The 23,757-nt window shown below is 33.4% G+C and overlaps 2 protein-coding genes across 2 annotated transcripts; both read right to left on the bottom strand.

Moving 5' to 3' along the window:
* Positions 1 to 10,039: 10,039 nt before the first annotated feature.
* On the bottom strand, positions 10,040 to 11,979 carry LOC145123815 (thiamine thiazole synthase, chloroplastic-like). The gene is made up of 3 exons (XM_079059020.1): positions 11,574 to 11,979; positions 10,474 to 11,034; positions 10,040 to 10,369 (listed from the first exon to the last, which is right to left on the bottom strand). Exons 1-3 carry the CDS (start codon positions 11,916 to 11,918, stop codon positions 10,208 to 10,210), a joined length of 1,068 nt encoding a protein of 355 aa, XP_078915146.1. The 5' UTR covers positions 11,919 to 11,979; the 3' UTR covers positions 10,040 to 10,207.
* An 8,562-nt stretch (positions 11,980 to 20,541) lies between these two features.
* Positions 20,542 to 22,594, bottom strand: LOC145125518 (protein translation factor SUI1 homolog). The gene is made up of 5 exons (XM_079060967.1): positions 22,474 to 22,594; positions 21,594 to 21,693; positions 21,282 to 21,487; positions 21,115 to 21,168; positions 20,542 to 20,782 (listed from the first exon to the last, which is right to left on the bottom strand). The coding sequence occupies exons 2-5, from the start codon at positions 21,628 to 21,630 to the stop codon at positions 20,738 to 20,740; spliced, it is 342 nt and encodes a 113-aa protein (XP_078917093.1). The 5' UTR covers positions 21,631 to 21,693; positions 22,474 to 22,594; the 3' UTR covers positions 20,542 to 20,737.
* Between the last annotated feature and the right edge of the window lie 1,163 nt (positions 22,595 to 23,757).

A 23,757-nucleotide genomic window follows, 5' to 3' on the forward strand; every position in this document is an offset into this window, starting at 1 on the left:
AGTTGAAGGCCCAACTCGTCGAGTAGAAGCGGATTGGATACAAGATTTAAATTACGGACTCGTCGAGTCGGCCTCCAGACTCGACGAGTAGACTCTGACTGGAAAAAACCCTAATCTAAGGGTTTGCACCCTATTTAAGCATCTCATTCAGCCACCCTTCGTCCCTATTGCTTCCAGAAACCCCCCATAGCAAACCATAACTGTGTGTGTGAAGATCTAAAGGCATTTGTGGTGATTTTTGGTGATTTTGATCACAAGGAAGAAGGAAGGGCCTAGAGGGATCAAGAGAAGACCAAGGGAGTTCAAGTTTGTGCATCATTTGCAGTTCCCAGAAGGTATAAAGTCGGTACCTTGCTTGTTCATTTGCTAGATCCCTTTTTGGGGAGATTTAGGGCTTTTATAAGCCATTCTTGGTGACCAACCATGATTGCAAGCATGGTTGGGGGTTGAGGCTTCAGATCTAGGTCCATGAAGGAGTTACAAGGCAGAAAAGGGCTGCTTTTGCACCCATGGAAGCCCCCATGCAACTTAAGAGTCTCTTTTAGAGCCTTTTAGGCTCAAAGTCCCATGCATTGGTTATACGCCTTATACATCCTTATACATAACATTGCACATACAACCTCAATATTATTGATGCATTGGTTATACGCCTGAGAAAAAACTAATTTCTGACAAAAATTAACAAACTTCAAAATTTATTAAAGTTTTCAAGTGCCAAGAAATAGCATTAGACATACTTAATTGATCCCAAGACTACATAAATGGATTAAAAAAATTTAAAATTCACCAAAATTTCTTTAACGGGTGAGTCATGCAACAGTCTTTCAAAAAAAAAAAAAACAGATTCGCATCCACAAAACAACTTATCTCTGGGTGTAGTTACTTCAGTTAATGAAAATCCATATGATTCTAAATCTAGATTTTAAAGAAAAGCACATTAATTGATCCAGAAATGAGTGATTCAATCAGCAATATCAATGTCAAATTTCTACATTTTAACCCTATATTATGGGTGATACAGAGTAGAAAAAGTGTTTTATAAGAAAATGGAAAAAATACCATAACTATAGACGGCAAACGGCGGCAATATTCGATGCTCGGATCGAATATTGGGGGTTTAAAATAACAGTCTTCAACCGAAAGATCAGCGATGCTCGGATCTGCGCTCAGCCTCGTTGGAATCTCAAAAATTGAAGCTTTTGGAGTTGTAATCTCCTGGAAGAGATCAATCATGAACTGTTCTGGTTGTTGCTTAGCAACAATTATTTAACAGAAATTTGGCTTCTCCTTCTTAGTCGTCTCTGATAGGGTTATAGCGAGAAACGGGGGAGATAAAGAATAAAGAATGAAGTAATATATTGATTTGTATTGATGATATATATCCCATTTAGGGAGATTGGTTTGATAATTCATATCTTCTAGATGTTACAACTCCACGAGTTTAAAAGCAGAAAAAACGGGAGAAGATATATAAGTAAAATGGAGGAATCATGTTTCCATTTTAAACGCAAATCTCGTTCCTAATTTTTATGTACTGTGAGTTGAATCGACCAATGGGTATTTTTGGAAATTCACTTAATAATTTGAGCGGGAAAATTTGATTTTGGAGGGCTTAGAGAATGTCACGTGTCAAAATTCTACTTATTTATTAGATTAGAGGATTAGACACAAAATAAATGTTGAAATTATATAGAAGTTTATGGTTTATCAATAGAAAGATTATAAAGATTTATTTATAGAGATATCATAAATATTTATAAATATTTATGATACCATTAACTTTACGAAAATTTAACATTTTTTTGTATCTCATATAGATTATTTTAACATTTTCTATATATACTAACAATTGTACATTCAAACAAAAGTTTCTACATAAATCACCCGTTAAAATGTTGATGTAGAAAATGACCCGTTAAACTATTGATCGATAGTTTTTGCTAACACGTAGCCTACATGACATGTACACATTATTAAATGATATTTTATCATTTTGTATGTCGGTCTAGACATCCCGGTTCTAAATAATTTTCTTTAATTCATTCCACTACAATTAATTAGCAAATCTTATTATTTCGTATAATTTACTTTATGTTGAAGTTGCTAAGCAAATGTGTTGGTGATTCTAATGTAATCAAATCGTTTATTATGATCAAGATGATTTCATACATATTTTTTTTTTGAACAACATATTTTATTATATTAGAACATAGTAGAAAGCAACCAACCCAACTAAGTTTTCTCCCCTTAGAACTAGTTCTATTAGACACTCATAAAAAAACGATTGGGTTAGAATTTTATCTCACAAATCTCTTTTCTTAAACCGGCTAGAATCAAAAACCAAAAAATTCCTTATCAACCAAATGAACCACCAAGTCGTGAAAAAAAACTTATTCCAAATAAATCTTGCAAGAAGACTTCAACCGAAGGAAACCAAACCAAGCCGACTAATCATCAAAAGAATTAAACCCGGGTAACACCCGTTTTCTAAAATGAATCAGTTAAAGACTTAAAGGGGGTCAAAGATGTGGTTTTGGGGAAAAACCATATGCCACGACGCGGTGGGTTGATGACCACGACGTGGTATGAGACTTAAGTAAAATGCGTATCATGATGGACACAACGACGTGGCAAGAATGATGCCACGACGTGGCAACTTTTGCAGCCTAAGCCCACGATTTTTAGGGTTTCCTCCATATTTAAGGACCTTAACTTTAGGGTTAGGTCATTCTATTCATCCTCCACCATCATATCTCGAAAACCCTAGCCTCATTTGAGTGTTCTTGATGTGTTCTTGGTGTTTTTGAAGATTGAAGCCTTGCATTGCATATTGGGAAGAAGACGAAGGTGTGTTTGCTAGTTAGAAGAGTGTAGCTACTTCAGATCTTACATCTCCTACATCTTGTGGGGCTTGGGAAAATATAAAACATCCACCTTTATCATTCTCTTCTCATATTTCATGCTTTGAAACAGGGGCAGAACATAGACAAAAGAAGTAGGGGGCCGAAACAACGACAAATTCAGGAAAAATCCAAATGGGGCAAATTCTTATAAATGTCGATATAAAAAATTTCAAATCCTAATCAAATTCGATTAACAAGTAACAGTTATATTAATAAAAATTTAAAATCAAACACATACGTTAAAGTTAAATAAACACATTACATACTTAATAGAGTTTTTTTTATTGATCTAACTAATTAGATAAAACACAAAAAAATCACTAAGGAAAAATTCACCTAGTACACTACCATCAAAAAATTAATGAAAGAAACAGTTAAACAAACAATGTGGCTGAAGTATAGGTGTAACACCCGGATTCCAGGTATGCTTTTAACTTAAGTCAATCTTATAATTTCACTCTTGGACTCGACGAGTTGATGGCCCGACTCATCGAGTCAGATCGAATCCGGATCGGGGAATTAAGTAACCTACTCGATGAGTTAGAAGACCAACTCGGCGAGTAGGCGCTGTCTGATGGGAACCCTAATTTCAAGGGTTTGTTTCCCTATTTAAGGAATATAAAGCCCCTTTGGCCTCCCTTGTCACTCCTTCCATACCCAGAAAACCCTAAATCGCCACCTTTGTGTATTGTGAGTATTTGAGTGTCATCTCTTGAGATATCTTTTGTGTTGAAGTTTGGGTGAAGAAGAGGAAGAGGGAAGGCTTCAAGAAAATAGTTCAGATCCAGAATCAGAATCACTTTCCCCTCACCTTCTGGTAATAAAACTTCCCTCTTGATTTGTGATTTCCTAGATCTTCTTATGGTTATTTTGGGTTAAGAAGCTTGACTCTTGGGATTTGGACGTCCCAAGTTGTTTCACCTTCAGATCTAGGACCTTGGAGGGTCCTCATGGCATAAAGGTGCCATCTTTAGGGCCATGAGAACCCCATGCATGCTAAAACCTTCATTTTCGGCCTTTTAAGCTCCATTGATGCATGCATACACGTAAAGTTCATAACTTTACGTGTTAGAACGACCTTAGAAGCCCAGATCTATCTTTTGGGTGAGAGTTGTACATTAGAAATCGAGTTAGAGACTTGGACATTAGGCGACTCTCCGAGTTGTTCTTGGAGCTCGGCGAGTCCGGGGCTGGAAATCCCCAACCTGTTGTGGTTCAAAGGAGCCCAGCTGAGTGAAAGCAGGGACCTAGTCAAGTTCAGAGGAGTGACTCGACGTATTAAGACATAGCCATAACCTGGAAGCCATGGGACTCGACGAGTGCAAGAGCACACTCGGCGAGTCCACGGCAATCTTCTTACCCACAAGAACAGACTCAACGAGTTGTTCATACAACTCGGCGAGTCGTAGACTGGACATGTTCATATGATGGAGGTGGACTCGACGAGTTGTTCATACAACTCGGCGGGTCGGATGAAGATTGACTCGATGTTATTAAAGAAGGAGAACTCGTCGAGTCTTTGCTAAACTCGGCGAGTAGAATCGGGTAGGGAGCAGAAGAGAAGATAGGGACTCGGCGAATTGGCGGCCCAACTCGGCGAGTCAGGTCAACTGGAAGTTGACTTTGATCATGAGTAAAATAGTCGCTTTACTCTAATATTAGTTATCAGTTCTGACTAAGTGCCTTTGTGGAAATTGTAGCCGGGGAGTTGCCGGAGCAGCTGTCAGACGTTTCCCGCTCAGTTTTTCAGCAGTCAGCTTCACGAAGTGAGTTTCCTTCCAGTAGGAACGGGTCTACGGCCACAATGCCGGCCCATTTAGATAGCAGTAGATCCGGACTGCGGTCCGATACCAGGGTGGTCCCGAGAAGTAGTTCAGTATGCTTGATGTCTTTGTGATTAAGGCATGTCTATATGTTATGTGTTCCAGACTGCGGTCCGATGCAGTATGCAGTAAATGTGTTATTATTATGTGTTATGATTATGATATGCTATGTTCAGTCAGTTCCGGACTTCGGTCCGATGCAGTGGGCAAGGCCCTAGTTAGTTCCGGACTTCGGTCTGATGCAGAGGCCAAGGCCCTAGTTAGTTCCGGACTTCGGTCTGATGCAGAGGGAAAGGCCTTAGTTAGTTCCGGACTTCGGTCCGATGCAGAGGGCAAGGCCCTAGTGAGTTCCAGACTTCGGTCTGATGTAGTGGGCAAGGCCCAATATGTGCTTTGTATGATATTGTATGGTATGTGGTAACTTGGGGGAGCTCACTAAGCTTCGTGCTTACAGTTTCAATTTTGGTTTCAGGTACTTCAGCTAGCAAGGGGAAGGGCTCGGGATGATGGCATGGCACACACCACAGTTTTAGCCTGGGAGTTAGACTCTGATATTTTGATATGATCTTGACATCAGTTTTGTTATGAGACATATTTTATGACATTTTGAGACACACGACTTATGGTTTCTTATATAATATTTGGATCTTATGGTTTTAGTAATGTTTTCAAAACGAAATTTTTGGCTTTTATTTTCGGGACGTTTCAATAGGAGAAATCAAGTAATCAACTACAATTAAATATAGAACAATACTAATAAAAAAACAAATAAAATATATCAATGTGTCTCTAGAAGCTATTTAGAAGCCACCGTCCAAATACAATTTAAAAAACAAATAAAAGACAAAAAGAGGATAGGCCCAAATACCCAATAAAATAGATAAACAGAATTCAGAAGGTATTACCGTCTTCCTCATATAACTCTGAAACATAAATGCAGAAATAGAAGCAAATGGATATGGCGAGTGGCGACTGGCGAAGCAATAATTGTACAAATGGTAGGATAGATCCGCGTAAGCAAGCATCAGAGTGAGAACAAACATAATCGATTGCGATTATCTTTTATTCTACTATTTGTTTAATTACATATTACAATATTTTAAGATCTAAACTCTTGTTAGCTTTTTCCAAATTTCTTGGGGTGCCGATAGTAATATATATCCACAAACAATTAGTTGACGTACAATATTTTGAATATACTAAGCTGAAAAACAGGGGGGCCATGGCCCCCCTGGCCCCTTAAGTGATCCGCCCCTGCTTTGAAATCATTTGAAGGAATTTTCTTGGAGTTTTGGGTAACTCCATAACCTTAGGCTTGTTTGGTGACCACCTTTTGGCCTTATTTGATGGAAAAGGTGTTAAGTCATGGTTCCTTGTGTTCCATGCACACGTTTTGTTCGTGTTAAGGACTTAATAGTTAATAGACTTAGGGGTTTAAGATATTGTCTTGTGGTGAGGCCTTAATGGATAAAGTTGGAAACTTTATCCATTACGTCATTACAAAGAATCAGATCTGAAAGTATGAGCCTTGATCTGTAAGCATTAAGCTCTTAATGAGTAAAATGGCTTCTGGTAGTAACTACAACGTGGCCAAGAGGTCACCGCGTCGCGGTGGGGTTTAGCCTCGCGAATATTTTGTATGGGTATATCCCTTACGTGACCTAGAGGTCACCACGTCGTGTGTAACAATTAGTAAAAATAGGTCAAAGTTCGTCGGTCAAGTCACCGCAAACACAACTGAAAAATGGCCTATTGTTTAGTATTCTGTGATGTTGAATACATTTGAAGTTATTCGACTCAAAGTTGCAGAAATAATACTTTCCGTATCTCCAATTGGTGTCAAACGTTAGAAACAAAACTATATTAGTAAAAATAAGTATCATTTAATGCGGCAAATTTTTTGCATCGAGTATACTTGGGGACAGTTGATTATCAAATTGGATAGAGTATCTTCTCACGACTGCGTGAAACTTTGTGTTATATCCCACTAAGTAGAACTTTGTATCTTCATAACTCTTTTTTTTCCCAATCTTATTTTTGAAATCCTAACAATCTAATCTACATCCATGAACTATATATATACACTCAAAAAAACCAATTAATATATTATAAGTTACAAAACTCTAGACTTATAATAGTTAATTAGTTGAAAGCTAAAGAGTTGTAGTATTAAAGTAATATTTAGTTTTTTTTTTTTTGAACAACCGGTTAGTGATTAGAAGTTAAATTCACAAACTTAGTTACTTCGCCGACATCCGGGTTTGAACCAAAGACCTCCGATCTAAGATGCTTCCACTTCTAACAAATAAGTTAGTCCCACATTAGCTATTAAAGTAATATTTAGTACAATATAAAATGCCTTTTGATATGCACTAGTTGGATGATAAATTAAAAGGTTGCAATAAACTACTATAAGTCATGTCATAACATCAAACTTTATTATAATTCTTATGACTTATGATCACAATCATTATTAAAATACAATTAAAAGGTCATTAGAGTTTCATATACACGAGGTTCAACTATTTTGACATCAATTATGAAACTAAGAAAACAATACAAATACCTTTTAAGCTTTTAAAAATTTACTATCATATCCGCATTTAGTTCTTGACGGATTTTATCATTCAGAACTTTTCTTTCAATGTGAGTAACCAAGCATGAAATAATATTTTTATATAGGAAAAATATTTCAATTAATCATGTAATTATTTAGCATAAGTTGAAAATATGAGAGTTTCAAATGAATATGGTTCAAGATGGATGATTTATCTTGAACCATATTGATTTGAATGTTCTCATTTATATATATATATATATATATATATATATATATATATATATATATATATATATATATATATATATATATATAGGTTATAATGTGGATGAACAACTATTGTGCGGACGTGTGGACAATGTAATTCTATGAGAATTACTAAGAGAATAAGTTGTTTAGTAATGTGAATACGACCTCACACAACTATTGTTATTTTAATGCATTCTCACAAATTCTTATTTATTTTTGTTTTCACGCATCGCTTTTCATTTATTTTCATTCTTACAGAATACGACTCAATAAACATTCTGACAACATTCTGACAGAATGAGAATAATTAAAAAAAGTCTATAATAACCTTATAGACGATTTAATTAGTGAGAATGCATGATAATGACAATAGTTATATATGATTGAACGTATTCATATTATCAAACAACATATTTTCTTTGTCATTCTCACAGAATAACACTATACACACGTCCGCACAATAGATGTTAATCCACATTTGACCTTAGCGCTCTCTCTCTATGTATGTGCGTGTGTGTATATATATATATATATATATATATATATATATATATATATATATATATATATATATATATATATATATATATATAAAAGAACCATGATAGGAACCTTGAAAACCAACCATTTAAAGAATTAAACTATGAATATTGTATTGAAATATGTAACAATATTTATAGTTTAATGCATAAACCATGTTAATGTATTCACATTTAATAAAGGACTAATGGTCGGGGACCCGACCAAACCGATTACTTGTAAAATAGAAAACCGAACCGTTTTGTATACTCGATTTGGTTTTTCCGTTCAATTTACTTACCTTTACCCGAAATCGAACCAAACCAAGACCAAACCGAATTGGACCGAAACCAAAAACTTATGAAATAGAAAACCAAAAACCAAACTCTTTTCTTGCAGCAGTTATAAAGACATAAGATATATATTTTTCCATAATGCATACACCTGCATTTACACACTAAACATAAAGTTGCTTAATTGTTTTATAATTTCTATTTTTTACGAAGCACTTGATGCTTTTTAGTCCTTTGTCTAGATATCGGAATGACGTATATTCTTGATTCTTTAATGCATCCTAGTCATATCAATAACTATCCCCTTACCTTTATTATTGGTACAGTTTTCCGAAGAAATATACATGGACAAATGCAATAGTATGATTTATAATCAATTTATATTATGGTGTTTAAAATAATTAACTGTGAATTAATTGAAGTGCAACAAACAAAAAGAACTGTGAATGTGGTTTTATAGTTATTAAACATATGCTTGAGTTTTTTGTGACCATTCAGCAGAAATTTGAAACTATAATAAGTGTTTTGAATATATTTTAAATATCAACCTTCTGTTTTGTATGTATACATTTATGTAATTTGTTTATTTTGTTTTCAATTTTGGAGTATGAATAAGTTTGCTTCAACTGATCAAATTGAAAATACGGTCATAAAACTACTTTCGACTTTAATTAGCAAAGAGTTAGAGAAACATACATAACTCAGTAATAGACTAATTTTAATATCAATTTCTTGTGTTACATCCTATTACCACATTGTACTTCAAGAATTATTGTAGTGAATTATTTTGGATGTTGTTTAAGCAAATGCACTTATAAAAGCATAAACAGGAGTGTAGAACAACATGGATGTATGTTTTGATATCTTCAACTAAAATGTATACCTGTAAATTGTAAATTGGAACAAATAAATTCTATAATTTTTGTTATTTGTGTGATGGTGTGGTTTATTTTAAACTGTGAATTTTTGTTTAATAGTGCGATTTTATGTAATGGTTATTTTTGTTTATTAGTGTGTAATACTTTAATGATGCGTTGAAGGTTTAATGTGCGAAGTCAATTAATGTGCATTTTTTGTTTAATAGTACGTAATTATTTAATGGTGCGAAATATTTTTGATGTGGGTTAGTCTTAATTGGTGCGGTGTATAGATCTTCAAAAATGTGTTTATTGGTGTGGTTATGTTATGTTTTGGTATGGTTAAAGAAACCACATCATCAAGTAATTTAAAGATGCGTAATTTGTTGGTACGGGCAATTACCCACACTAATTAAACAATTTAACCTGTACTAGTAGTGACATATGCCACCTCAATTCAATTTTTTCTGTTCTATTTGCTCTCCCTAATTTAATATTAATGTAAATGGTTGGTTCTCACGATTCTTTTTTGGGGTTAATATTTGAACCATTTATAAAATCTCATTGTAACTATAAACCATTCCGAAATTAAATAAACACATTTTTAGTTTGAATGTAGACATAATATTCAATACTAGTATATTCGTATGAACCACATAGAATCTGTATGTTCTTTATTTCTGGTTACATTATTACATATATGTATCTGCCGTTCAAAATCCTAACAAATCCATGAAAATTGCATAAGGAAAACTTTGCTTACCATTTTATTCTTATTCTTGTTTAAATCATTAGAAAAAACAACGGGTATACTTGTAAGCAAAACGAGTAAGAATCAAAAGAAAAATAGAAACTTCCATTCATTCACAATCACATAAAAAAGTCCAAAGTCCCTCTGACAACATACCAACAACCAAACCACCACATCCCACCATTCACAAACCTCTCTCCTTATTTATTCAAACCCTAATTAAACTTCTCCCTAAATTATATACCTCATGATTTAGGCATCCACAGTCTCACCAGAATCAACAGCAGCAAGAATCATCTCTGGATGAACACTTCCCACACTTGTCCCATCCAAAGCATTCGGAAGCCCTAAAGCCCTCAAAGCCAAATGAGCAGCCTTCTGTCCAGATATCATCATTGCCCCAAACGTCGGCCCCTGTTCACATACACCATTTCCACAATCATTTTCAAGAAAAAAAATAAAAATAAAAGATGGATTATTAATTTATAAATTATAAGTAATTGATTTTAATTAATTACCATTCTTGGAGATCCATCGATCTCTGCAACTTCCATTCCTGTAACAATCATACCAGGAACAATCTCTCTAGTCAACTTCACAATCGCATCTTCAGCAGCGTTCATGTCAAGAGCCTTCATCCCAGGAACACTCTCAATCAATCCAACGCTTCTGAGCCTTTTCACTCCTGTAGCACCCATGGGTCCATCGTGTCCACATGAACTCACAACCACTTTAGCCTCCATTACATTCGGGTCCATGCAGGATTGTGTGTCGTGGTTCATTGCGACTAAAGCCCAGTTAGTTACAACACCACTGACTCTACCTCCCTTGATGATTAAGTCCTCGGCTGCTACTGCGTTGAAGAGCTTCACGTTTGGCCTGGCTAAGAGCTTGCTCATGATGGTGGAGGTGAAGAGAGCCGCGTGCTTGATGACTACGTAGTCTTCTTGCTCGTCGTACTCGATTTCAAGCTCGTCGAGGAAGAGGTGTGCGGGCTTGCGGACGACCATGGCGGAGAAGAGTTGACCTCCGAGCCATGCTCCACCTCCGGGGCTCACAGATTGCTCGATGATGGCGACCTGTAATTATTCAGAGTTATATAATTTTATATACGATTGTATCGTAATTAACAAATTAAATAATTTTGATACGCAGATCTTATTTTAGGAAGAAATAATGGCATGATAAAGACATCCATGTAACCTTCGAAAATCAGGGCATCAGGTATATAAACCTCGAAGCAATAAACAACAAAAAAATCATCCAGAAGAAAACAAAAAAAAAATTGCTTCAAATTAAAAAATTAAAATATGAATCGGAGTTGAATAAATGATTACTTGATGGGAAATGATTTGTACATAACAATTTTTCTCCATACTATTACCAATTGAATTGGTGCTTTAAAATTGTTTTGTGTACGGCAAAAAATTATTGGGTACGAATCATAAGATATGATCGAGCATAAATATCAACAAACGGAATGGAAATGAACTTTTGTGTTGAATCCATAGAAATCGGAACAAAATAACACCGAATCTGCTAGAAAAGGAACAGCATGTAATAGATCAAACATGCAGATGTTAAATATAGAGAAACGCCTGTAAAAAAGGTAAGGTACCTGAACGTCAGGGTTTTTGCTAAGCTCATAAGCACAGGAGAGACCAGCGGAGCCAGCGCCGACTACAACGACATCGGTATCGGCGTAGGTAATCATATCAGTCATGTACCTTCTCGTCATTTCACGAGACACGATCGCTTCCTTGATCGGACTAAAGGTGAACGATCCGAGATCATACGGGGTAGCAGACATGGTGATCGGTGTGTTCTTGCTTTGGTTCGATTTGATTGGTTGGATCCGCGTCGGAGAAGCCATCGGAACGCCATGGAACGATGATTGGTCCAGGAAAGAGGTCCTGGTCTTGGTGGAGACAGACGAGGCAAAGGTGGTAGCCATGGACGCCATTGTTTAAGAGCTTGAAAGGTTTGTATGAAGAAGGTGAGTGAAGTGTGTCTTAAGCGGTGGTTGAGTACTTGACTTATATAGCAGTAGAAAGGTAGTGAAATACTGAAATATCTCGAGAGGCACGTGAGGGTGTGGAGGAGGGATAGGGTGTGAAGGGTGTAGAATTAGTTATGGTGGGGCTCTTTTCTGCAATGTGTGGGCCATCGTGTCTTTTCTTAAAAATTTCAACTTTCATATATTAGAGGGCTGGACCACTAAATTTTCTTTTTTGAGCACTAAGTTGCCCAACTTTTAAATGGGCCCTTTTTTAAATAGTTTTATCATTGTCAACCACTTTATTACAAAATAAAATATACTATTATTTTAAAGGGCCCTATTTTAAATTCAAAATATCTAACAACATTATGTAAGTTGTGTCTGGACCAGTTGACTGATTTGGTTGACCCAGACCCAAGAGCCCAGACCCGTGAATGGAAAACCCGATTTTAAAGGGGCTGGTCCTGTTCGATTAGATTAGGCCCGGTTTGGTAAAAAAAAAAACCGTCATTTAGTCATCTTTTGTTTCTTTGTGAAAATTGAATATTTTTAATCTACCATATATGGTCATTTGATTCCTATTTTGACCATTTTACCTCTATGTTATGTAGAGAGTTGTTTTGGTTTAACACACCTCAAAAAATACACTTTAATATCGTATTCTTGACAAATTTCGTGATCTTATATTTCATGTTTCATATACTTGAATCTCACATTTGTAAACTTGTCAATATTTGTTCGGCAAAATTTCATATTCTCGGTTTTCTCATCAGTCGACCATCTTATCCAAGTATTGTCATGTGACCGCATAAACTACTTCGGCAGGAGTGACACTCGCTTTTGAAAACAATTTGGTTCATGGATGGATGAACATTCGTGATCTGTGAAATAGTGTTATAAATAAACCGAACATTTGGTGAACCATACAACTAGATTTCCATTTATTCAATATAAGAACTAATAAGAACAAAATTGTGTTGGTTCGGTTAAACGAACGAACATAAATGAAATCTTGTTTGCTCACATATGTTCTTGAACCTTCGATTATGTTCGTTTATTAATGGTTGTTTATCTCTGATCATATATGTTCGTTTATGTTCGCTCGCTTATGTTTATTTATAATGGATACTTTTGTAAATATGTATTAGCACAATGCAATAAAACGCCAAAAGGTTAAAAGTTAAAACATTCACCGGAAGTGTAGGTTAGAATGCCTCAATGGCTCAAACTTATGAACCATTTATCATTGTTTGGATGTTTATGTTTATTTATGTTCGTTTAACATTTTCATGAATGAACATTAACGAACATGAACAAAATAATCTTTTAAATAAGGAATGTGAACAAAAAAAACCCGTTTGTTTATGTGTTCATGTTTCTTCTTTTGTTTGGTTAAGCTTAAATGAAAGAACATGAATAAACCATTGTTTGTGTTTGTGTTCGTTTGGTTAATTTATAGTTTTACTAAGAAGAGTTGTCATTCAACCACTTTTATAATCTACAATTGACATAACTAATTAAATAAAAACATCAATTAGTATATTAACAAGTCGTTCTACCATTAGACGAAGTGCTATGAAAAATAAGGAATTTGACAAACCCTTATATGCAAAGTCACAATTGGTCATTAATGGTGTACACAGGTCGGTTTTCAAATAAGGAAGGGATATCGGCCTGACAAACATAGACCGAGTAGTAACAACAATCACAATAAGAGGCCCCTCTTAAGAGAAATGATCGTATCGATACAGATGTATCCAACCCGATTCATGAAAGAATAACCAACAACTATCAAAAGTAAACCCAACAGATAATCCTAAGGCACAACATATAAAAAGCAACATGCAAGACATATCCCATTTTTCGGGAAAAAGCAATATCTTTGGCAATAAACTAACAATTTGTGCAAGGGACATAAAGCTGTCTTTACCCAAATATTACCAAACGACCAAGTATAACCTCATACCTAAGGAGAAGGGAGAGCCCATAAAAGCCTTTCCATATCAAAGAAGAAGGTAAGCATTCAAAAACCCTTTCAAAACTCTTAGCAATTCTGATAGACCCTATGCAACTTCTAACTTAGGCATCAGAGAGCAATATCGGGGTCTAACCCTTGATATGGCTTTGTGACCTAGTCGATGTTCATTTATGTAGCGTACCTTCTAGACTACTCGTTAGGAGCAAATGAGGAATTCGATCTCCACCATGTAGGCAAGAAGGGACGTAGCTACAACCATATTCTTATATTTGTACAATAACTCATATGATAAATCCAAAAAATGCAAAGCCATACTAAATCCTTCCAATATTTTGGTTGGTGGCACAATGAGATTTTGTTTGTTGTTCTTGCGATTGTACTTAATGTATCCTTATAGTACGTTGCTATTTCCATGTAGGCATTTTCAGGGGTTTTGAGAGAGAGAGAGAGAGAGAGAGAGTATATCCATCAATTAGGGTGAATGTAGTGTGTAGATGTCGAATTGATGAAGCTTCCATTAGCATGAATGAATAAAAGCTTCATAAACACTAAGTCGTCCTTGTTGTCAAACACCAAACACGACGATACTTTAGTTTCTTTAGTTTCTTGGTTGTCTGAGGTATGATTTTTGGTTGAGCGTAGATGCCAAATTAATGGAACTTCATTTACTTGTATATTGAATCGACAAATTTTTTAACTGTTTTCAAAAAAGAAAACAAGAAGAAGAAGAAACGAGAATAGATACTCAAATCGAAGAGTCGTCATGACGTTGTACATTTGGTTCTTAGGGAGGAGGGAGTCGTTCCCTCCCAACCCATTGAACCTACTGTCACATCAATTTTTGTCTCTTCTTTTTCTTTATCTTTTCCAACCCACAACACATGCAAATCTTATCTTTCTCAACCCACTCAATTAAAAAAAATACAAAACAACTAAGGTACAAGTTTTAAAACACATAGTACAAGAGAAAATGAGAGAGGGAAAGTAGAGAGATATAATGAAGTGGGTTAATGAAACCAATTAAACAATCCGTTGAAACGGGGGTGGTACCGCCGGTAACTCTATTGCTAATTAAGATTTTACATTTGATTGTTTTGTATTTTTTTTAAATTGAATGAGTTGAGTGAGTTCAAAAAGATAAGGTTTCCGTGTGTTGTGGTTGAGAAAGATGAATAAAAATAAAAGAGAAAAAGTGATGTGACATTGAGTTCAGTGAGTTGGGAGGGAATGACTCCCTCCTCCCTCAGGGGTTTGATTAGATTTGATTTATATGCGGCTTTTGAGAAGATAAATGAGGTAAAAGAAACAATGATAAACCGTCACTTAAACGTTTTTAACGGTCAGACGATTTAGACGGTTAGGTTAGACGGCCGAGAAATTAGAAAATTAAAAAGAATAACTTTAAATAAAGAAAAAAGAACAAAAACAAAAACAATAAGTCAAAGATACAAATCATACCCATAAAGAAAAATATATTAAAGGAACATTTTATACTTCATTACAAGGGAAATAAGAAGAAATGAGGGCCCGAAGTGAAAGGGTCTAGTCTAAGACCCCTGGCCGCACCCACAGCCGGCGGGGACCATGGTGTTAGTGCGTAACTTTATTTGGATTTAGTTAGCAAAAAAGATTCATGGTTGTCATTTTATGCATCATTGAGTAAGACTGTACTTCAAAATAATGTAACTTTTTATTTTTATTAGATTACTTTATATTTAATTTGACGTAAGCAATAGTGTTAAAGTAGATTTGCCAAAATAATTTTGGATCAAATCAGTAATTTTTAATTTGGTTGATAGTCATAGGCTCATTAATATTTTACTTTTATTTTTTGTAGATGTTTAATTTATTACTAAACTTAAAAAGTATATTTTTAATAAATATATTTGTAGTTTTAAAAAGGTGTATATCTAGACCGCTTTTTAACTTATTTTATATTATACTATATTGTCTATCTTAGCTAACTGTTTTAAAATTATTGGCTCGTTAATTCATATTTAATTAACTATAATCCATTTTTATGTTTTAAGACGTTACCTAGTCGGTGGACTAGGGTTTAGGGATTAATCGGTTAGGCGGAAATTAATCGGGGACCATTAATTATTAAGAAAATTATTCAAAATTTATAAATGTAACTTTAATCGTAAGAATATAAATAAATAAGCATAAAAGTTTAATAATAAGTTTAACAAGCACAACAATTTATCATCCAATTAATAAGAAAAGTTATTCAAATTTTAATATATCTTAAAAAAAGAAGTAAATTTGGGTATTTGTATATTTGAAAACATAGAAATTTTGAAGAAAAGGTTTAAAATTTAATTTTTAAATTTTTTTATATTAGTTGAACATTGAAATACTTATGAACTTATGAACTTTTGAAAATTTTGGCTTAATATTTAAAATTTTGAAAATTTGAAAATTTGGCCGATTAGGCCGCCTAGGACCGATTAGACCCGTCTAGCTCCGACTTTAACCCCCTTTGACCAAAACCGATTAAGCCGACCGATTAGCCTTAATCCTATTCGGTTGAAGACCGCCTAGCGATTAATCCCCGATTAATCGGCCTCTTAGACCGATTTTTACAACATTGGTTTTAACATAAGCATACGTATTGATAGGGGTGTCAAAATTACTTAACCCCTAAGGAAAAAACTGAACATGAACTTTTAGGACGGGTAAATTGTTAGGCTGGAGGGAGTGGTGCCCCGAAACCGCACTTCCTTCATTGTCACATAAACGTCACGTCATTTTTACCACAAAAGTGTTTCTTGTCACACCCAAGGAGTGGTATCACACTTTATTTAAAATAAATAATTTAAATAAAAATATTATTTTTCCCCACCCAATCACAAAACACGACTATTTTTTACCACACTGCGGTCTAAACCGCACCCAAACCGCAGTCAGGGGGTGGTGTTCCCCTACCTATGTGGCAAAAGGTGCGGTAAAGACCGCACCACTCCCCTAAGCCTTATGGGCGGGTATGATATTTGTTTTCTATATATATATTTGTGAGTTTGAAATGGTTATGGTATTAGAGTTATATCCGGTCGATTATCCAATCTCATACTCGGTCCCATTTATTTGTCCCTGAACCTTTTATATTTTTATAATATTTATATTTTATTTTATTAATATATATAATATAAAATTATATTATAATACTCCATCCGTTCCAAAATTATTGTCCACAGACAAAAAACACACAGATTAAGGAAGCATTAATTACCACTAACTTTATACAATAGAATGACTGTTTTTTCCTTACTTTGCATTTAATGTTCCATTAAATGCTTAGTTGGTTAAGTAATAATGAGGGAGTGTTTTGGTAAAAATATTATTTATTTTTAGAAGTGGATTATTATTTTGGGACAAATCAAAAATGAAAAATCGACTATAATTTCGGGACGGATGGAGTATTATGTGGTATTAGAAATAGAAAGTATAATTACTACTTCTTAAAGTGAAAATTGATGATATTGTCTTTTTATATTTATGTTATGATATTGATTAGTTTGTCATGAAATTCATATACTATAAGTTTGTATTGTGAATATTATATATTAAAGAGTAAATTACACGAATGTAAGGATATCAACAATACCCAAACCCGACTTGAAAAAACCGAACTCGAAACTTTTGGGATGCGTAATGGTTATGAGACCGAATATGAGATTTTTTCTAAATATATTTGTTGGTTTAATATTGTTATGGCACTAGAGTTATATACATCCGATTATTCGGTCCCATATCCCAGACCATTTGTATTTTTATTGTTAAGATATATGATTTCAAACTATACTATAATATTATATGTGGTATTTCGTGTTATATAATCACTACTTTTTATAATGGAAATTGATAATATTGTCTTTTTTATATTTATGTTATAACCATGATTAGTTTGTTATGAAATTCTAAGTTTGTATTGTAATTATTATCTATAAAAAAAAGTAAATTACACGAATGGTCTCTGCGGTTTGGGGTAATATGCATGTGTTATACTTTATAATTTCTTTAACGCATACCGTCAATATGGTTTTGTTTTGTTTCGAGTTTAGTCTCTGATAGATCTAAAATAACCATCTTATCCTCATTTAATTTTTAAATTAAATTAATGTTATTATTATTTAACATCAAACAAAAAAGGAATTTGCCAAAACCTATAGGAAACGTGCCTCCAACACTATGTCTCTATTGCTCCCTCTACTTCATGTCCGACACAAGTACTTCATTTTCGATGTGACATCCAGTGATTTTAGAAACCCAAACCCTCACCCCACATCCATCCCCTTTTGAAACCATCGGGTTTGGAACCGACGTCTGACAACCAAACCTTAGATCTCATTGTTGCATTGGTTGTTTTCAATCAAACCTCCACCTCATTTTCCTTCGTCTTCACCCGAGCATTGCACCCCATAGAACTCTCCCGATTGATTATGGTTCAAATTAGCTGAAAAACTTGAAGAATCAACTATCTTCATGCTCTTGTTAGACATAATTGAGTCAAAGTCAACTCGGTTAGCCTTTAAGTAAGAAGAAATTGAAGCTATATCTAACTAATTAGGCTTCAAATTAAAGGAAATTAAAGTTGAATTACATGTTTTTTCTTGCATATGAGGATTTCTTCAACATATTCCGACGAAGATATAGTCTAGATTTGTGGCTTTGTGCCGATATATATATATATATATATATATATATATATATATATATATATATATATATATATATGTATGTATGTATGTATGTATGTTAATGTTTATTTATGTTAGTTTTTTATTTTTGAATGGATTTCTGGGTTAATATTTTTTATTTGAACATCGATGGTGTTTTTTCTGGTGACAGAGGTAGCGGTTGTGGTCACCAAAGGTTAGTGGTGGTGGTGGTCGAAAGTGATTTTCTGATGACTGAACACAAAGGGGGAGGAAGGGTAGGGTGGTCTGGATTTTTCAGTTTAAAAAACCCATATATTTAACTACAACATTTTTAACATATTTATCGATATTTTTTATTTAATTAATAATATAAAAAGGCAAAATAAATTAACAAAGGGCATATCAGTCTTTTCATTTTTATTAGGGATCAAATTCAAAACAAAACAAAACTATAAGGATTTTCCAAATGAAAAAAATAAAATTAGAGACAAGCAAATAAATTACCATAATTTACTTTACATCAAATTTCTTAGATATTAAACTCATGATTTTGTTAGAAATTAGAATTATAAAAAAATAAAAAAATAAAAATAAAATAAAAAAAATTAAGACATCTTTTAGATGAGATTGTGATATGGTTTTCGGTAATGAAAATTCCAACATGTAACTTGAGGGTGTGTTTGGTTGTGAAAACATTTAAAAAAAAACATTTTCAATAAGTAAAGTTGTGTTTTCTTTTTCAGTTTTCAATAAAAATTTTAGAAATCACGTTTGGTTGAAACCGGTGGAGTTTTCACTGAAAAACTATAAGAATCACTTTTATAATTTACATACAATTTAAAAAACAGAAAATTTCATTTTCATTTTTCATAAAAAACTAGAAAATTTTCCACAAACAAATAATACATCTTTAATGTTTTAAGATTATAAATGGAATACCGATACCCATTGTTAAACCCCACAAACCCGATGAGTATTTGCTAATTGGTACCCATCGAGACATGATCATGTTTGGGATACAATTTTATAACCGAGTATGGTATTGGGATCACTAATACCATCCCACACCTGTCCTACTCCCATCCCTAAGTATTGGTCAAAATGATACTAGTCTTCTTTCTTAATTATCTATTCTTACCTAAACTTCATTATTGACTTATAACTTGTATAGTGTATGCCTTAATAGTGAAATTTGTGATAAACCACTTCAAATAAGTTGCCTCAAGTTCTCTTCTCACAACATGGTTCAGCTCTTTGGGGATTGTTTACCTGATCCACGTAACTGGTAGTTTGCAGCGAATTGGATTGACCCAAGGTTTAAACCTCGTTATTCGAAAAAAGTTGTAATGTTTCTTAATCAACTTCATAGTTATGTTGCTTTAAGATAATCAAGCAAAATGCTTGCTTTAGTTATACACAGACAAAATCCATTGCAGATATGGCGAGTTACATTTATACTACTTCATTTGTTTTCATCACAAATGTGTAGCTGTTAATTTGTATCTTTACGCATCTTTTAACCATAAAAATACGTAGTAAAGTGTACAATCAGTAAAATAATTTAGTTGGCTGATTATTTTCTGCAAATTGGTCGAAAATAAATATAACATTTTTTAAACAAGTTGATAAAGAAAACATTCCCTTCTTTTAAACATGTTAGCATTTTTAACAACATAAAATAAGACATCAGTACTTTATACTTATATCCAACAAACAGATTTGTAAGCAAAATTCTTCTAAACTTTAATAAGCAAAAAACTGTCAAAGATTATATGGTTTAATAGGTTAAATAAATAATTTCAAACCACCTTCCATTTTGTTCCAAGAACAAGCATAAGCATGCATCACATTTTATTCTTCTCTCACAACAAGCAATTTCTTTTCACTTGTTATTCAAATCAAAAAAATCTTATAACTGTATAAAAAACATATATAATAAAATGCGGCATGTGATAATATCTTTTCATTGTTCAGTCATTATTATTATATTCTTAATGTCAGAATGTAAAAAACATTTTCATAATCTTGTCTTTACTAGATTCGCAATCACACCATATAATAGCAAAGATAACATGTTAACTTCTTCATATCCATAACAAGTACACTTGATTATATTGCTCACCATAGCCCTGACACCACACTCCTTAAAATCCATGAATCTTGATATGATCCTTTTTCACTATTCCTGCCTACACAAAAGCAAACACATATCCATTTACAAACGATATATAAAAAAAAATCATTTCACGATATAATTAAATACTAATGCAAGAATCCTCTTTCAAAAAAAAAAAAATACTAATGCAAGAATCTCTTAGCTCAACATATTTGACAAAGTTGAAATTTCTCCAAGACCAAAACAAACAATGCTTAACTATTAAATAAAACAAATTGGATTTACAACAATTCTTAAATAAAGTCATTTGTTATTTACTAATTTACCCATCATTTACATACAGAAGGGTAAAACGGTCATTTACTCAAACTCACAGTCAATCTAGCATACATTGGAAAAAGTTACCTGAGTAAGAAAGGCAGAGACGTTCTTTCTCTGGTCACCTTGAAGTTGAATGACCTTCAAAACAACATAAAAAATGTGAGAAATCCGAATTTAAAAGCAAAAATAAAGTAATAATAATAATAACAACATCAAGCTTGTAAGATTTTAAAAAAATAAAAAATAAAAACCTGGCCTAGTTCAGGATCTTGAACAACAGTGCCATTACAGCAAAACTCTTTTTTAAGGTCCTTCAAAATCTTATTGTAGCTAAAATCTTTTTTCAACCCTTGAACAGTTGTCAAGCTTTTTCTACCATTTCTCTGTTGAACACGAATATGAACGTATTCTTTTGATCCAGCACCAGAGTCCTCAGCATTAGCTTCAGCAAACGGGTCTTTTGAAACAAAAAATAAATAAATAAAGATTAAAAATTTACCTTCAATATTTGGAAAAATCAGTATTAACAATGTAAGATTTTTTGTTGAGATGAAACAACTTACCAAAAGCAGTGGGAATCTGGAGGTCGAGGTCAGACATGAAAGTTTTCTGGTAAAGTGAAATGGAAACCGAAGCTTTTCTTAACACAAGTGTTGCTTAGATCTGTATAAAGATCAAAAAGAGACTATAGCTTTAAAGATGGAGTCATGGTATAAACAACTCTAAGATACATGATAATCAACTTCATGAAGAAATATAATGAACTTTATTATTCAGACGACAAATAATAATTTTACATCACTAAACATCTACAAATAAAATACCCAAAATGAGAAGAATATCTGAGAAAATTTGGTAAATGTCACGATAACTGTGGTGGCTTTATCATCTTCCATCTTCACACACACACACACACACATAGAGAGAGAGAGAGAGAGCTGTCAATACTGACATAAGTTGATTGAAGAACATGCTTGAGAGTCGAGAGATTTGATTGTGTAAAATAGTCGTATTTAGTTATCTAATTATCTTGTGGGATGCCAAGATGATCAAAAGAACCAAAAATAAAAAACAAGAATCTCTAGTTCTATATTAGTGGTATGATCGAAATCTTTCTTTTTGAAAATGGGTCTTGCATCAATATCGTACTTCTAACAACCCAGGGATACAAGTAATCAATGTTTAACATATATAATAAACACAAAAACCCTAAAATCGCATTCGATGGAATAATCGAAGACTGTTAATCAGAATACATACAAGAATCATGTAATCTTCACAAAAAAAACAGCTTCAGCCGTCCACAAAAAAAGATCAACAGTAAAAATTAGGGAAAACCCAAATAAAAAACCTAATTCATCAGAGGATTGCAGTTCATTTAGAATATGATCATGTCAGGACAAAGAAAATCAATGATAAATTATTGAACTATATCTCAAATACCTGGCAAACGATTAGGGTTCTGAATGAAGGGCACACCAAGGGAGAGAAGAAACCCTAAAAAGTCCGGACAAATCCAAGCAGGCGAGTTAAGTCGGTTCGATCACAAAGTGAAGAAAAGAAGCAAAGTAGCGACGAATTCATCTTTATGGAAGAATACATTTATAATCATAGTCCCTGAACTATCTTACAACATTCAATTTCAATCTATCTTTTAAAACTAAAACCATCTCCAACCCTAAACAATTTTCATATATTAAATTAATTTTAAAAAAAATAATAATAATAAGAAAAAAAACGGTACAAATAGTTAGGGGTGAGCATTTGGACCGGTGGACCGGAACTGTCCGGACCGTTTTTTTGGACCCCCGAGCCGGTTCTCGGTTCTAGGAATCCATCCCGGTCCGGTCTGGTTTTTTTTCCCGGTCCGGTCCGGTTTTTACCGGGTTTAGAACCGGTTGAATCCGATTTTAAAAAAAAATTGTAATCTGTGAAAATTTTTAAACAACCATAACTCATTCGTTTTAAATCGGATTGACACGCGGTTTTTTCCAACGTTTAACTTACAGTTTGTAGATGAATTTAGACTATAGTTTTGTTGATTTTGGTATAGTATTCAATGAGTTACAGACTTTCAAAGTTGAGCTATCAAAGCTGAAAAATTTCAGCTTTTCAACAACATTTTTAAAATTTTGTAATCTGTGAAAATTTTTAAACAACCATAGCTCATTCATTTTAAGTCGGATTGACACACGGTTTTTTCCAACGTTTAATTTACAGTTTGTAGATGAATTTAGACTATAATTTTGTTGATTTTGGTATTATATTCAATGAGTTATAGTCTTTCAAAGTTGAGCTATCAAAGCTGAAAATTTTCAGCTTTTCAACAAGTTTTTTAAAATTTTGTAATCTGTGAAATTTTTTAAACAACCATAACTCATTCGTTTTAAGTCGGATTGACCTGAGGTTTTTTCCAACATTTATTTTACAGTTTGTAGATAAATTTAGACTATAAATTTGTTGATTTTGATATTATATTCAATGAGTTACAATCCTTCAAAGTTGAGCTATAAAAGCTGAAATATTTCAACTTTTTAACTATCATTTTATACTATAATTCTGAATTTTATGTATCTTTGATAGATAAATCATATGAAAGGAATCTTGATAAACTTGATTTATATGTTAGTTGATTTTATTTGGAAAATTAATTTTGCAACTTATAATATTATAACATCAAGGTAGATTAGTTATGCATGAAACAGAAACATAATCATTTTTACAAGT

This window comes from Lactuca virosa, chromosome 7, assembly GCF_052849685.1.
Source record: "Lactuca virosa cultivar CGN04683 chromosome 7, Lactuca_virosa_CGN04683_v6, whole genome shotgun sequence".
Taxonomy (NCBI): domain Eukaryota; kingdom Viridiplantae; phylum Streptophyta; class Magnoliopsida; order Asterales; family Asteraceae; genus Lactuca; species Lactuca virosa.